The following is a 17326-nucleotide window of genomic DNA, read 5'->3' on the forward strand; positions in this document are numbered from 1 at the left end:
TGAGCTGCACCAAAGCTCTTCTTAAAACTTTTATTCCCCAATAGAATGAGAAGTGAGAAATCAGCCCATACTTCCTACAGGAAAAGGCTAATGAAACCTTTGACAGCTTTCTCTAATAAGCTTGCTTATTTATTTACTTATTTATTTATTTTCCCCTTAACTCAACCATTAAAAAATAATATGACTGTTACTCACTGTTCTCAGCGGTTTACTCAGGTAATTTTTAACCCTTAATGGTTTCAATATAAGATTCATAAACAGCACAGTGTAGCCACATCTCACTGCCACACCACCTCACTGACCTGTAATAGAGAGAATAGACCCTCTGTCATTGCTACTCTAGGCTCAGTACTGCAGAAGCTACACTATGGAACTTTGGAGGAGGAAATTATTTGACTTAAATACTTGAATAAAAATAATAAAACTCCCTTTGATGAATACTGTTTAGTAAGAAATAGTAAGAAATGACATATTATTCCTAGGGTTAGGGTTCTTTGCATTTCCCGTGTATTCTATGCCTTTTCTGGCCTGCAAGCCCTTTGCATGTTTGCTTTTCCTAGCCCTTATTCTACCTTTATCCTAGTGACTTCTTTTGGTTTAGACTTTGGATTTAATAATTATAATAATTGTCCCTTATTCTATTATAATTGTAATTTTTAAAATGGTGTTAATTTCATACACCTCATTTCATCTCCAGGACTTGTACAATGCTGTTTATTTTACACAAATCTTTAATTGAAGGTTACAAATTTTCACCCTTCCTTTTGGAGAAGAGATTTAGACTGTTTGTACCTTTAGTGACCAATGATGTTCTTTTACCATACTATGCTTCCTCCTCCTTCAAGCACATTCCCCTAACTGCTTCCTGGTCACAAAGGTATGTGACTGCTGGTATATGTCAGCTGAATTCACTAATCACTAATCACTAGTGTGTGTGTGTGTTCACAGCCAGGCATAGGCTAAATGTGGTCAGATGAAATTTTACTAAAATCCCTACGTGCCACATTCAGCTGTGAGTACATAAAACAGAACAATGAGTTGTTCCACATGCAGTAAAATCCTGAATTTCTGGAAATTTTAATTGATTTGTACCCTATAAATACAGATAAGCTCCAGTGCTATCAATGCTTCAAACCTTAAGCTTCTTACATCTCCAGCAGCACCATGTTCTTCCTGAAGCTCTCTCTACTCACCCGTAAGTTTGCATGGAATAGCATAATTATTGGATTTGCACCTCATAAACAGGAAAAAAAAACATTAAACTATGCAAAACTTTCATGGAGACAATAGTAGGTGTCTTTAGGACAATGTTTATGAATCTTCATGCATGAGAGCAGAGTAAAACCTGAAACTAGAAATTCAGTCTAGAGATTAGGCACAATTTCCCTTAAAACTGACATTTTGATGCATTTCAAATGTAGTTAAAGAGATGTTTAATTTTGTCTCAGTTCTGATGGCAGTGTTGGGAATGCTCACCTATGCAGGTAATGAATATGATATCTACCTAAATCATACACCGCTTCTTTATGTAAGTTATATTGTTGTATTTAATATGTATTATTATTATTATTATTATTATTATTAATAGGTGTAGGCAGTAAATCGGTAGATTGTTTTTGTGGATGCAGCTGCAGCTACTGTATATTTAAAGTGAATCTTAAATTTGTGCCATTCCTTAATGTAATTTTGAGCTTATATAATTAGAGTAAATTGTGTTGTTCAATACAATACTGTATATTTTCTTGTATTTACTAGCTTAGCTGCTAACAACTTACTTTAAATATTTAACAATGTTAACACTGTGGTGATATTTTGTAAGGGTCCCTTAACAAATGCAAAGGCTTATTTTGCTCAAAACCTGATTTATGATTTCAGAGAATGTAATCACATGTTATGGCTCAGACCAGCGCCTCAGTTGTGGTAAGTTCAGACTTAAAACTTTACCAAAATCATGTCATTAATCAAGTCCTAATATAAACAATTAACTCCCCGTTCATGTCCATATTTCTATGGTTTTAGAGAGCGGACTGATACGAGTGAAGTCTGCAATTTATGGCCGTACAGACAGCACTGTGTGTAGTGTTGGTCGCCCTGCTTCAGAAACTCAGAACACACAGTGTTCAATGAATGTTTCACTCATCTCTGACATGTAATGATTCCTTTTTCAAAATAAAGATCTTTTACTGTTCTACACAATACAAAACAACTACAAATGTAAAAATGTATGGCCCCTTGTTCCTCCTGGGGCCCTAAGCTACTTCTAAGCTATTTAGGGTGAGACCTCAAAACTTGCTAAATGTCTACAATTCATGCAAATAATTTTGGTTAATTCAGGATATTTTCCCTTTACTATATGGGTATACAGCCAGAAACATTCTCTCATTGGTCAGGACTTCAGGTTGCCACTGTTCACAGCACAAATAGCAAGAAATGTTTTAATTATTCTAATTTAAATAGCAGGGCATTTTCATCCGTTGTTAACTTTTGCTGTGTTGTGAAGACAGGTGATGGAAAAGAATCTCCGCAGAGACAGTTAAAAGTGTAAATACATCTTTATTTACCAAAACAGTGTCTTACGGGTTTTTAAGAATCCCGTGAGAGTTAGTGTTCAATTGAACGCTCCGATTCTCTCTCCCATGTCTAAGATCTCTGTCTTCTGGCTCGGACCCTTTCGTCTATATAGTTCTCTCCTTTCCAAATAAGGCAAACATAGAGGATAGTTTACATTTGCATGTACTTAAGGGAGGGTGTAAAATTGATAGTTTCCTGCTCTCTGACAGCTTATCCTAAACATCCCTCTCTGTAGCGCACATACATAGAGCATATTGCTGAACATAAAAACACACTGAACATTTCTTAATACTGTCTTATGAGGCCGTCTGATAAATATACCTCATAATTTCCTCCCTTCGAGACTGTTAAAGTCTCGTAAAATTTTAAGCAGCCCATACATGTAAATGTCATAACAAATAAGTGATACCTTCCTACACACAATTTTAACATCACTTTCATTATGATGTAACAAAATTTCATGGAGTGTGAGGGCGAAAAAACCTGCCCGGCAGCCATCTTTCTTGAAAATCCTTCAAACATTTTAGACAGGAAAAATTCCCTCAACGATCCCTCTGCCTAGGCGATCACAAAATTGTACTTTAATCCAATTAAATTTATTCTATATGTGTAGGGAGTTGACTTAAGTAAATGTATATAAAAATCTCAGAAAATAAAATCAAACCAATGTCCAAATGCAGGCTGGTCGACCCATCGGACCTTCCAATGGACCTGTCCCTACCTGACACACCCCTTGGCCCTAACATCGATAAAACAAAAAAAAAACTCTGAGATTTCAATACACTTACACAGATTACATTTCATCAGTCTATAAATCTTCATAATAAACAGTTGTTACAATTTTTAATATCACTCATATAATGGTTTATCAATATCAAAGATTACTAATAATAAACAATTCAATAGGAACATATGACATAATATTGTCTTTTCAGCAATTTCGTCTTCTGATGTGATGTTGATGACATATTGAGCTTCAGCAAGTCTTCACCATTCTGTTTCAAAGTCCTTCTGTTTTATTGTCCTCTTTTGATTTTTTGGATCCCTGTAGCATTTCAGGAATCTCGAACAACCATCCTCCCTTACAGTGATCTTCCCCCCTTTTTCTTTCTGAAAGAAAGAGACAACAGCCAGTATCTCTTGCAAAAATGACAGATACAAATAAACATCAAATAAAACTTTAATAATAGTAATACTAATGGATTAATACGTTTTATAAGCTACAGTGTATACTTCATCCTACAATCATTATAATTGATTACTAAATAATAAACCTAACAAAATAAAAGATAATGTCATAAGTGAATAGAAAAATATATAATAGTGGATATTCAAAATGGATATCTTTCTACCTGGTTGTTTTCCAACATTTCCTCCTCATGTTTGTCTGAGTCGGTTCTACTTAATAATGGCATCTGTACTTGATCTCCAGGCATTACAACTCCAACCCATTTCAAAATCATAGCTTTTGCACAAGTTAACAACAGTGTACAAAAACAAAATATTATACACACTGCTAAAAGAACTGCTCCAAAAACTTGAGCCAACATTGCTCCTAGTGGTCCTAATTTCTCCAATAACCAAGCATTCACAGACCATCCAGCTCCTTTTGACGGACCAAACGCCTCCCTTATATGCTTCAATGCTTCTATAACACTAGTCATATTATCCGTATTATCCGGAATCAAAGTATAACAGGCATCCCCTGTCAGATTCAAAGCTACACATAAACCCCCTTGCTTAGCTAAAATGTAATCCAGAGCCATGTCATGTTTCAACAAAGTTAATCTGTGACTTTATTGAGTATTTGACAAATACTGAAACCCTCTTATTGTTTCATTAGCAAACCCTTGTAAAGTGTACGTAATATTATCTATATGATCTGCTAAAAATGTCACACCATACCATGGGAATAATCCTATACCCCATTTTTCTCCTATACTGATTCTCCAATGGTAGGCTTCCAAGTTATGAAACTGAGCCATTTCCCTTTTCTTTCTTCTCACAGAATTACCTTCAGAATTCCCTTCATCAGTTGCTTCAACTTTTTGGAGAGTATAAACCTCATAAGGAAGCTTTAATGTTGCCATATAACAAAAGCCTGTCCACCCATATGGTACAAATATGTATGCTTTATCTCCACAAACCCACCAAATATCCTTAAAATTTCCTATAGTCACATTTACAGGCAAAATGTCATACTGCACCATTAATGTTCTACTCTGTTTGCTCTCTGGTGTATGAAAATTCACTTTAAACAAAACATCCTTAGGTTTAGGCTCTTTAAAATTCATCTTATAACGAGCACAATCAGATATTCCCATAAACATCCCCTGTCCATTGAGAGTATCATTGGAACAAAAACAGTCTTTAGTCTCCACAGATTTTACTTCCATCGCATCAGGCCGTGCTGTCAGTATATTTTCATGCTGATTAAGGAAATTCACATATGGTAACTTCATCAACCAAGTACAAATGCAATGATAAAGCCATTATTATATCTTCTTCAGAGTTTTGCTGATATATTAACCACGATAAAGCATAAGATTGACACATAGCATGCAGTGGTTCTGGTACTGTCTCTGAAATTGATGGCCATGTGCTTAGTGATGGAACTTTCACCACACATGGACCAGTCAACATCGTACTCATTCTTATGGAATGGGTTATTTGCTATTTAAATTTCTAGATGCCCATGGGTCTGTGATTTGTAACACTGAAGAATCAAATCCATATGCTTTCCATTTTGCTTCTCTTTTCTGTAATGCATGGTAATGGTCAGTCATTTCTTTAGATGTCCAGTCAAAATCAAAAAACTCTCTCTGCCCTTCTAAAGTGATTTTCTCAGTGGATACTAAACCCTTTGAATCCATGTCTTTCATTGGGTTTCTAGCTTCAAAAGTCACTTGACTGATATTCACTTCATGCTCCATATTTAACTCTGGACCCTGTGTTATGTTTACTTCCTTCTGCAATGGAAAGGACATTACTTCTGGAGTCTGGGTTACTTTTACAACATTATGTGATCTTGTTATTTTTCCATTTATAACCGTTGTGATAGTTTCAGATGTACCCGAAGCAGAAGTCATCATTGGCAGTGTAGTACTATTCATCTCCTTTAATGGCATATCTAAAGTAGTAATTCGATTAGTTACATTATTTCCTTTACTTATTTCTGGAGCTAAAGTAATTGGCTTAATTTGTTCTTTAGTAACCTTTAAAGTCATTGCCATAGTGGTTTGGTCCTGAACTCTTTTAATAGATGTAAAAACTTCAATAGGACTCTGGTCCTTTATCATCACTATAACTGTACGAGTTATGTACCCTTCTCTCCACACATTTTGAAATGGCACAAACTTAAGCTCTGGTTCCAAATAAGTACAAGTGTATTCCCCTTGATCTTCCCATGTAACATTACGTAAAAGAATTGAACAATCATCTCTAACTCTGAACCATCTAAAGGCATTAAACAAAAGATACTTTCTCTGGTCATGAGGCAAATGATCAACTTCAGGTCCTGTTAACACCACTTTTTCACCACGACTATTTTTCCACTCAGGAGGACTATTACTCCCTGTATTAAATCTTCCACATTTACAGGGAAGATGAACTGCTTTACCTAATTTAGCTTTAACCACTGTCTTGAAAGGTGATGACGTTGTTGAAATTATCAAAGGCACTAGTGTAGTTAGATGTGATCCATTTACCCCCTCACTAACTTTTGACACTGGAAAAGTAAAATTCTTTAAAGTTTCATTCTCTTTAGTTCTCATACCATTTAGGTCTAACCTTTTTCCGAACTGGTCTTGGACTCTTTTCTTGATCCAAGTCTCTGAACTGTTTTGAAATGGAATTACTGCTTTCTGGAATGGGACCTGCTGTTTCTGGGACATATTGAAATTCAATTTCTCCAAACTTTTTGTCTCGTTTACAATCTGCTGTGTCATGTCTGGCATCGTCAGAAATATACACAGAGTCATCAGCATCATCCAAACCAGGGACAATCTCCTCTTCAGGAGATCTACTCTGATTTGTTTCTTGCATGTTATTTTCAACCTCGTCTCCCTCATGTCCTTTTGGTTCTCCTGAACCTGCAACCTCTCCTCTCTTTGAGAAAGGCTCCTCTTCACTTGGTGCTTTAACACAGTGAGATAAATGATACCACGTTGGAGACCCCTTGATTTGAACTGCCGTTCCAGTACTGCGAACAACTTCAAAAGGTCCTTCTCTGCGTTTGTTATACCATTTTCTTCTAAATACCTTTACAAACACCTTGTCTCCAGGCTGCACTGTATTCTTCCTTTGCTCATCCAGCCTCTCCTGCTCCTCCTCTTTTCTTTGCTTTTCTGAAACGTATGTGGATATTCTTTTATGTAATTTAGCTAAGTTGAGCTCACTTGAGCGACACACCATTAATGCTAATGGAAGTGCTGCTATCCAATTTAACCCAATTTAAAATCTGTGTGCTGACAGATTTTAACAATCCGATTTTTCAAGACACCATTCATTTTTTCACAAATCCCTTGACTTTGCGGATGGTACACAGCTCCCAGACGCTGTTTAATTCCCAATTTTTGCTAAATTAATTTCACCGTTTTATCCACAAACTCTTTCCCATTATCTGAGGATATTCGATCTGGAAGTCCCCACCTGCTTATGACTTCTCTACACAAAAACTTGACAACAGTTTGTGCATCTTTACACTTAGTTTATAACCTATTTCCTCATCTGGTGCACTAAGAATATCATCCATGTATTGAATGACAGTACTTTTTAACTTCTGATCTACCCCAACTAAATCATCTTTCAATACTTTATTGAAAATGTGAGGACTATGTTTATATCCCTGTGGTAATCTCTTATACTCATAGAATTGTCCCTTGTAAGTAAACCCAAATAAACCCTGACTTTTTACACTTAGTCGAACACTAAAAAATGCACCACATAAATCTAATACTGTGAAATACTTTGCATTCGGAGGAATTTGGGCTAACAAAACATGTGGATCTGGCACTTCTGCTGGAAAGTCTGCGACTACTTCATTTACTGCTCTCAAATCATGTACTAAACGATAAGAGTTATCTGGCTTCTTCACAGGCAACAAAGGTGTATTACTCTGCGGATTCTGTGTTATCTTCAGAACATCTGCCTTCACAAGACCTTCAATTTGTGGTTCGATCCCTTTGATTGCTTCTTCATTCAAAGGATACTGAGGCTTCCACGGAGGTTTTGTTCCTGGTCGGAGTTCAACTTTCACTGGTTGAGCTGACTTCACAAATCCAATGTCAGTGCTATGTTGTGACCATAAACATTTTGGAACACATCGCAGCATTTCCTCTTTCAAAGAGTTTGAATCCATCTTCTCATTGTAAAGTGATTCATGTGTCATCCTGATGACTTGTGGCTGTCCTTGTCCTTGAGCAGTAATCATAATCTTAATAAATTGCTGATCTTCACTCCTCCAGATGGAAAGATTCTCTTTAAGCGGTTAAAAGACAACTTCTTCTGCTTCTGCCATCATTTCACCTATTTGTTTCTGCTCACAATCTTCAGACACCAGCAAAGTCACATGTGGTACATTTTTCCCATCTCAAACTCTTTATGCAAGTAATCATTTTTGTCTAACTTCATAGCAGCTCCTTGTGGTCCCAAAATTATGCAACATGAACGTAATTCAACTTGCTTTGGTTGATGACTCAGCCATTGTTCTCCATCTGATTGTTCAGCATCCTTAAAGTATTTCAGTGTACAATGAAATGGATACTCTGGAGTCTTTGCATCAGGCATGTTTGCTACAATAAACTTCTCCCACATCTTGGCTGGTTCCAAGAATTCTTCATTATTTCCAATCCAAAATACCGAAGAAGCTTCAGTCTCTGTTTTCATCATCAGTTGATCAATCATTTCACTCGGCACTTCCACCAGGCAGCCGTCTGGTGTGCATTTTATTGTACAGTTCAGTTTGCACAAAGCATCTCTTTCCAAAAGTGCAATAGGTGTATGTTCTGATACCAGTATGGGTATTGTAGTCTTCAGATGTTTATAGCAGAGCTCAATTGGTTCTGTGAGAGGAATCAGCTGTTTTACTCCCTCAAACCCGATTGTCCGAATCATCTGACCAGACCTGGGGACGGTAACTTACTCTTCCATCCATCATTGCTGTCTTCATTCTCTGTTTCATCAGAACTTCCATCTCTTGAGTCATCTTTCCTTCTACCCACATCTCCTCTTTTTTCTGCTTTAGCTAGCATTCGTCTGATGGCTGGGTCATATCCACCCATGGCCTCCTCCTGGTCACTCAAATCCTCATCTTCAATAGTCCTCCTTCTCATTCTCAGTTCACCTCTAGTCTGCAGATGTCGAGTTTTCTTCTTGCTTTTGGAACTCGGATACAGCTTTATCGTTGTCTCTGCTTGTCCTGTTTCAATGATGCATTCATCTTCGTCTTCAATGTGATAATTTCCTCCTTGACTAATCACTGGAAGCTGAGGATAGGCTTTTTCACTTTTCACTTCCTTCTCATAAGGTGGTGGTGTCTTAACTGAGTCCACATGTGAAAAAGACACATTAACTTCGGCCATCTGTCTTTCGGTTTTCTTTGTAAGTTGGTTAATCGCTTCTACACTTTTCTCCCTCTTGTCCTTCGCCGCCTTCATCAGTTTCTGACTCTCTTGTTCAAATAACTGGAGAATGCCAAGCTCTATTTCTCTTTTTACCTTTCGCTTTTTTCCTTGATGCCCTTTCTTCTGTCCTGCTTTATATGTTGATACAAGTACCTCTATTGTTTTAATTACATCTGGGTTAAGTGTCCCCTCTACCGGCCATGGTTGGTCTATGTCAGGCCATCGCTTATAAATTTTTTCTGATATTCTTGCAATGCCTTTTATTAAAGGATTATTTTTTCTTAACTATATCAACAGGAGTAACACCTTTTGAAACATTAGTGCCCATCTTTGGCATAATAATGACTAAATATGTTCCCAACTTACACTTATTAATTATTTCTCTCCCTTTTTTTCCTCTGTTTATATGCCACTATATTACTACAATCAATAAAAATTAATCCCCAATTGAATTTCAGAGAAATCAAACCTTAATATGCAATACAATTCACACCACTAAATCCCCTTTACTAAGTGATATAACTACTAAGTGCACCATAAACCTAGATTTATTAAACATTCAATAACTATCTTGTAATTAAAGAATATACAAACTTATATAAGACTCAACAAGCACTTCTAAATATGATTATCACTAAATATTTGAAACCCCATTACACTTATAGCAAAGCTTAAATCAAAAACCCCTTTTCAAATAATAATTTTTCTTCATAAATCTCGTTGTTAATTCTTTATAATCAAATTATTACCTTAAAATGAACAACCTGTTGCCAAGCCTTCTTTGAAGAAGTCTATGTCATGTACTATAGCACCAATAATGGACTAAATGCAAATAGATAAACAAATCAATGAATTTCCAATTATTACTTTTTAATAATGAGACCTATTAGTGATTTAATCTAAATGTATCAATGCAGGTGTTTGTGAAAGAAGTTTGTGGATAAAATGACTAGCCTTTGTGCAGTCTGCTCTGCTCTGGGCAACTTTGACCCCCCTTTTTTCCTCCTGGTCCTCGTCTCACCGTCTCCTCACAGATGAGAGAACTCACACACATACACACACACACCTCACAGGATAAAAAGACAAATAGAAATTTAATACATTCAGCTGACTTCTTAGTAATTAAACATTCAATATGCTTATTTGTATTTTATTTACCAACATTTAGTTCATTCATAACATTTTTACCCTTCATTCAATATTGTAAACACCTCCAACAAATCTCTTCATTGGCTTGAAGCCTAAATGACCTTAATCTCAACCCCCCTAAAAAGGGTCTAAAGTGATTGATGGCAATAAGTTCATCCTCAATGCAGCTTCCTTTAACATCTGGTCCGGCTTAACCAGTTTAACATAAACATTTCACATACTATTCTATGACCACATGATAGTAAATTTCCAACCCTGCATCTTGGTTCCTAAGATGTATATATTAAGATAAGATTAATGTACTATGTTGTAATCTTCACATATAAACATCGCAGTGGTATGTTTAAACCCCAGGAAGCACCAATGTCAAACACTCAGAGTTTTCCAATATTCACACAATTGGCAGTACTTTCACTTATCAGTTGGCAGCTAAAAATTTCTTCACACAAAGCAACAGCACCTCACAGAGATCCAAACCCCATGTATGTATCTCAATTTCATCAAACTATTGCATTCAAAGAGAACACAAACAAATTACTGCTCCACCAATTCACTCTCACCCACTATGTTAAATTAATCCTCTATTCCCTTTTAATTTAGATCATAAGCACAACACAAGCACCACACCCATTATCAGGAGCTTCAGACCCCTGCACAGCACTATACATCCATATTTTCTAATTTACCCAATAACTATTAGTTTCTATTTAAATCAAATTAACGTGGCTTTTATCAGTACATCACAAATCAAAGTCCTGCCATTTCTCTCTTTTTCAAGAGTGAATTTTAGGCCTTACACACTTGCAGAAAGAGACCCCCTTTGCAAAGCATAAGATTTCAAAAATTCAATAAAATGAGAGGAACTAGACCCATGATCCATTTTTTCTCCCAATAAAATCCATCATATGGAGATTTCAACAATTTTTCTCCTTTCCCCAATAACAATTTTCCCTTTAATTCCCATGATTAAACCTTACAGTTTCCCTAATGTACCCTATTAATTACTCAGCTTTACACCTTGCTCTCCTTTCTCCTATTCTCAGCATCTAAAAACGTCTTTCTGGAGCTCATTGTCTATATTTTCTTAATGTATAGTCTCCAAGAAAGCTCATAAAATCGTCTCTCTGGAGCTCATTTTCTACTGTTTTCTTTAATTTACTGTCTCCCAGAAAGCTCATTTATTTTTACTTTAAAAACGTTTTCCGTTCAGGCTCATTGTCATAAATAAACAAACCCCTCATTTTATTGAGGTTCATATTCTTTAAATAACTGTCCTTGAACGAAGCTCATAATTTTTACCATTACAAATTTCTTTCCCTATTAATTTCTAAATCTCTCATTCTTTATCACATTTACCCTTTTTCTTTAAACACTCTCTCTCTCTGACACTCTCTGGGCAGAGGTGTCCTTTCCCCCTTTCTCTAAACACACCCACAGAAAATTCATGGCTCTTTTCCAGCACATGGAGTGACTAGTTCTCCCCCACACACACACTCAAAGGCAACCACAGAAGGGAGGGGGTTGACCACTCCCCCACTTTCTCTTTTTCTCCCAAAAAATTCTTTCAGCTGACACACACACACATAGTTACAGACTAAGGGACAAAGTTATAAGATGGGAAAAGGGAGGGGGTGAGGCACACACACTCAGCTGACACACACATATACACAGCAAGACACTCCTTTTTTCTTAACTCACTAAGCACACACACATACACATCATACAACATCCTCCAAACAGCGCTTATACACACTCATCATTTTCAACACAATTTCTCATAGTCGACCCATTCACACATTAACAGCATGCTTTTTTATTGCCGCCCTTTCCTTATTTCCTTATTCCTTTATTCCTTATTTTAATTTATGCTACCTTATGAGGTGTAATAATTAAAAAAGAGGCAGCATCAATACAGTGTTCGTCAACAGTGTTTCGAGTGGGCACCCCTAATTAAATCTCTGCATCACACCTCCAGTTTCTCATCAAACTGACCCAAAAAATCACCTAGTGAATTTTTCAGGATTTGCGGCCGGGCTAACCCGCCTCCATGAGGGCTTATTCGAATCAGCGGCTTCCTTTCTTTATTTAACTCTCTTATTGTCTCTTTTCCTCTATTTTCCATATATTCCTCTTTTATACCTTTTCGTTATCCTTAAAACCTTAAATTCCTTTTAACCTTAAATAAATTTTAACCAAATGCCACTGGGCCCAGGGCTTCTCACTATTTCAATATAATAAAATTCCACAATAACTCAAAGCTTACTTTCACGCAATGACTGTGATTCATATCTTACAGTTTCAAGCAAAAATAGGGCCCTGTTTACCCAAACGTGCATGTCATCATCAGCTCACCTTATCGTTACTAATTAAGCTATTCTACACTTATACTTCCTTTCTTTTTCTTTTTCCTCTTTACTCTTTACTGTTTCTTCTTTTATTTCCTTCATTTCTCTATTACTATGACTATAGTTAAAATTTAGAACGGAGAATCTTTATCCAACACCATCATCAACACAACACTGCATACACTAATGAGTCTATCTATGAGTGCAACTCTTTCTGCATCAGACAGCCCAAACACCCAACCAGTGCTCAAATTTGTGAAAATCTCACCTTCTATTTGCCGGCTTTTAAGCGGGAGTTCGAATGCAGGGGCCGTCCGAAGCAGGCAGGTCACAGCTAAAATCCCATCCTCGTCGCCATCTTTGTTGTTGTTAACTTTTGCTGTGTTGTGAAGACAGGTGATGGAAAAGAATCTCCGCAGACACAGTTAAAAGTGTAAATACATCTTTATTTACCAAACAGTGTCTTACGGGTTCTTAAGGATCCCGTGAGAGATAGTGTTCAATTGAGCGCTCCGATTCTCTCTCCCATGTCTAAGATCTCTGTCTTCTGGCTCGGACCCTTTCGTCTATATAGTTCTCTCCTTTCCAAATAAGGCAAACATAGAGGATAGTTTACATTTGCATGTACTTAAGGGAGGGTGTAAAATTGATAGTTTCCTGCTCTCTGACAGCTCATCCTAAACATCCCTCTGTGTAGCGCACATACATAGAGCATATGGCTGAACATAAAAACACACTGAACATTTCTTAATACTGTCTTATGAGGCCGTCTGATAAATATACCTCACATCCCATGAAAAGAAATTGAGCTCCAGAGATCTACTGTTATTCTAAATGCTTAGAACCAAACACCTAACACTGACTCTCCAGGTAAATATCTTCTGCTGTATTTGTCTGAAACAGGTGCAATGGGCAAAGTGTATGTGAGTTTAGGACTGATACTCTTGGCCTTCCTGACCCGTGTTATGGAACTTACAAGTACTTCAACACAACCTACGACTGCGTTACAGGCCGTAAGTAAACTATGGAGAGGTGTGTTCTATTAAACTACACTGTGATAAAACTAGTACTGAGTTCACAAACCTGATGTATTTTCTTGAATTTTTTCTCTAGATTCCATTTTGTTATGTGAGGGTAGTTACATTTCACTGGACTGCGGTGAGAGCTTTATAATTGGTGTTCTATAATAACTAACCAACATCGAGGATAGTTTGGTGAATTAAAATGTCCTCTTAAGAGAATCAGCTTAAATTCTAGTTTATTTTATTTCAAATGTATTAAATTCAGCAAATTAAAAACAGTAATTACAGATTAAACTGGGAAGAAGTAACACAGCTGGAGATCAAAATGTCTGGCAGACTATTGTTCATTTCCCAGCTTGGGGAAGAGTAGCTTGCTATATCAAGAATCCTAGGCAGTACAATTAATACATTGTCAGTGTCAGAAGATTAAATCTCTCTGGAAAAGAATGGCAAGAACTGTAAATGTCTTGCTTTCTTACAATTCAAATTTAGGAGAGAGTGTTGTAAATGTCCTGCTTGCTAACTATGGCCGAAGGAACTCCACCACATGTTCTGCTGGACGTCCAGTCAGTGAGATCACCAAAACTGACTGCTATGTCACAAACAGTCTAGCTACAGTTAAAACAATGTGAGTGTTTTGTGTCAAAGAATAAGGCCCTGAAATAATTACACAAAATTTTTACCCATGTGGTCCATGAGTTAAATTTTATTCTGTGCAGATGTGAAGGGAAGAACTCCTGCACTCTCTCTGCAACAAATGATGTGTTCTATGATCCCTGTGTTGGCACCTATAAATACCTGTCCATGACCTATACATGTGTGGCTAAACGTAAGTTGGCTTGTAGTTAGCAGATACTCTGTTGTACTGTGACCTACAGCAGTTAGTGAGTGTAGTGAGTAACACAACTGTCTTTCACATTGCAAACAGTTTCACTCTCCGCCAGTCAAATCCTTTATCCAGAAATTACATCTGTAAAATAATTAAAACATTGTAAGTTGCTCTATGTAACATCAGCCAAATGCCACAGATGCATATAGTACATTGAATTATGTTGGATACAGTATGGAGTTCAACAAAATCCACAAAATGTGCATCAAACACTGAGATCAGTCACATAAACTTCAAACAGTCAAAACAGGAAACAGATCTGAATGAGAAAATTAATAAATGAACAAACAAACAGCAGATAAAAAATGAGATTTGTGTGAACAGTTAGTGTTGAGTGAATAAAAAGTTCATACAAAACGATCAATGGATATGTCTGAATTAAATTTAATTTAAAAACATGTAACCAATATCTCAGACAGAACTTGGGCAAAATTCTGAAAAATATCTCTGCAGATTTTATTTGGGGGAAAATATATAAACAAATGTAATAGAAAGAAAACTGTAATAAAAGCAGTATGGAATCACTAAATGCTGAATTTTCTACAGAGAAATTAACACAGTTTTACTGGACTGTTCTTTTAATTAGAAATTACATATATGAAGGTAGGGCTGGCTCTGACCATTCTGAGTTTAACAGCTATGTATAAAGGACAAAACAATGTAATGAATTCACTGTGTATTAAATAATAAGTAGTGATTGTTTCCTGCAGAGACGAGTGTCACCTGTGAAGGAAACACAGCTGTCCTCACCTGTGGTTTGTATAGACCTCTTTTTACCTTCATACAATATTTAATCAAAAACACTGCATCCAGCTGTTGTGTGTAAACGTTTGGGTACTTCTGCTCATGTTGTTTTCTGTTGACTGATAATATAATGTCTACACAGAACACACCTCTATACTTTTTAATGTATGATAAGTATTAACATTTACATTTGTGCAAATAAATCCACAAAAACAAAGCGTGACCCTTGGGAGTAGGGTTTACTGTGTGAGGAAATATGGTATAACTTGTTTCATTGCATACATTGTTGGGAGTGCATTTTACATAATTTGATGTCCAATACCTTCTGTAATGAGATAAATTAAAGTCTGTTTTATAATGTCGTTTTAATAAAATATAAATAAATAGTTAGTAAACTTGTGTAAGGAACCATATAAAGACCCTTATTGTCCCAAATAGTAGCTGATATTAAAATGTATTTTCTAAATGCGTTATCCATCTTGAACTGATCTGAATTGTTTCTTCAGCCTAATTTTCCTAGTGATGACACCTTACATTTTCAGATTCTGGGGTTCTAAATATCCTGAGTGCTAACTATGGCCGAACCGACTCCACCACTTGTTCTGCTGGGCGTCCGAACAATGAGGTCACCAACACTCATTGCTTTGCAACCAACACACTATCTGTGGTTAAAAATAGGTAAATCATATCAATTACATTAAGGTAAAAATATATCCTTCTACATTTACTGATTTCCTGTATATTTAACACTTTATTTCTTTATTTTTTTTTTTACAGTTGTGGAGGCAATAGCAAATGTGCAGTCTCTGCCACCAATAACATATTCACTGACCCCTGTGTTGGCACTTACAAATACCTAACTGTTGTCTATTCCTGTATTTACTGAGGTGTCCATGAATTCTCTGGTTAGTGACAGGGCTTTAAATTATTTCTGAAATAAGAAAATGATTCCCTGTTTTGTGTTAGAATTGAGGTGGGAGAAATTACTAATTACTTTGGTTGCCTTAAAGGCATATATGAGTCAAATGACCTTCATATAATTAGTTAGCTTGCAACAAAATATATTAAGACATTTAAGGACTCTTTGCTCTTTGTAATTTAAATCAAGTCTATGATTAAGACTATGGAACTCTGGATTAAACGAACAAATTTTACCCTATATAAAACAGCTTGGGATATTTTACTCGCAGCCTGTTCGCTTTTTTTTTTTTTTTTTGCTGTCCCTTTGATGCTGTATCACTGAATTTCTCTGCTGTGGGATTAATATAGGAATCTATCTAGAAATGCTGCTGCATTTTCATTTCACACAGGAGTTCTTCAGTTCACCTGTTTGTTAACAAGTACTTGGATAATTTGCCTTTTCAGGCAGCCACCAGAATAAATATGAAAACAAACAGAAAATGTAAGCAGCTTCTGAGACTAAACTTGAACAAATTTTGAAAAAATATATAATTACTCAGTTTTAACCAATATATGTACAAATTCTTTTTTTTTTTTTTGAGGTTGTAATAGTTTGATAATTCATTGTCTGTAACCACTTGTCTTGTTGAGGGTAGCATTGGTTGCAGAGCCTATCCAGAATCACTAGGTGTAAAGTGGAAACTCTGTGGAAACAAGTAGCTGGTAAAATTCCACGGAGGGGTTTTCACCATGGTCATGGACATGAGCTAGGACAAGGAACAGCAGGACGAAACTCAGGCTGTTTCTCCTGTGGACTGCATGACCACTTCATAAGAGACTGAACCTGACAACAGTGGAGGCAGCAGACTGAGATGAGGGGAGTGGGACGGAGGAGTCAGAGGGGAATGGAGCATCTGGACAAGACCATGAGCAGATAAGTGAACAATTTTTGTTATTAACACAAACTGATTCTTATGTTGCTATGCCTAGAATAAAGACGACAGTAGCAAGGATAGAATTTAGCTTTTAGTAGATTCATAAGCAACCACTTTTGAGCTTCATGTTTTTCAATTAGACCTCAGC

At 36.4% G+C, this 17326-nt stretch overlaps 1 protein-coding gene across 1 annotated transcript; it reads left to right on the top strand.

Annotated features, from left to right (window-relative positions):
- The first annotated feature begins 1028 nt into the window (after nucleotides 1-1028).
- Nucleotides 1029-16428, top strand: LOC136665988 (rhamnose-binding lectin-like). Its single transcript, XM_066643911.1, has 11 exons — nucleotides 1029-1195; nucleotides 1449-1484; nucleotides 1876-1920; nucleotides 2020-2149; nucleotides 13592-13701; nucleotides 13802-13846; nucleotides 14203-14338; nucleotides 14430-14539; nucleotides 15310-15354; nucleotides 15886-16021; nucleotides 16121-16428. The coding sequence occupies exons 1-11, from the start codon at nucleotides 1165-1167 to the stop codon at nucleotides 16227-16229; spliced, it is 933 nt and encodes a 310-aa protein (XP_066500008.1). The 5' UTR covers nucleotides 1029-1164; the 3' UTR covers nucleotides 16230-16428.
- Nucleotides 16429-17326: the final 898 nt, after the last annotated feature.

Source organism: Hoplias malabaricus, chromosome 14 (assembly GCF_029633855.1).
Source record: "Hoplias malabaricus isolate fHopMal1 chromosome 14, fHopMal1.hap1, whole genome shotgun sequence".
NCBI classification, from domain to species: domain Eukaryota; kingdom Metazoa; phylum Chordata; class Actinopteri; order Characiformes; family Erythrinidae; genus Hoplias; species Hoplias malabaricus.

Bases quoted from the DNA above. Each gene is read 5' to 3' on its own strand.
- LOC136665988 (XM_066643911.1), top strand. From the start codon at position 1,165: ATGTTCTTCCTGAAGCTCTCTCTACTCACCC. The intron at 1,196-1,448 runs GTAAGTTTGCAT...ATTTTGTCTCAG, and splicing joins GAAGCTCTCTCTACTCACCC to TTCTGATGGCAGTGTTGGGA. The intron at 2,150-13,591 runs GTAATGATTCCT...TGTCTGAAACAG, and splicing joins GTTTCACTCATCTCTGACAT to GTGCAATGGGCAAAGTGTAT.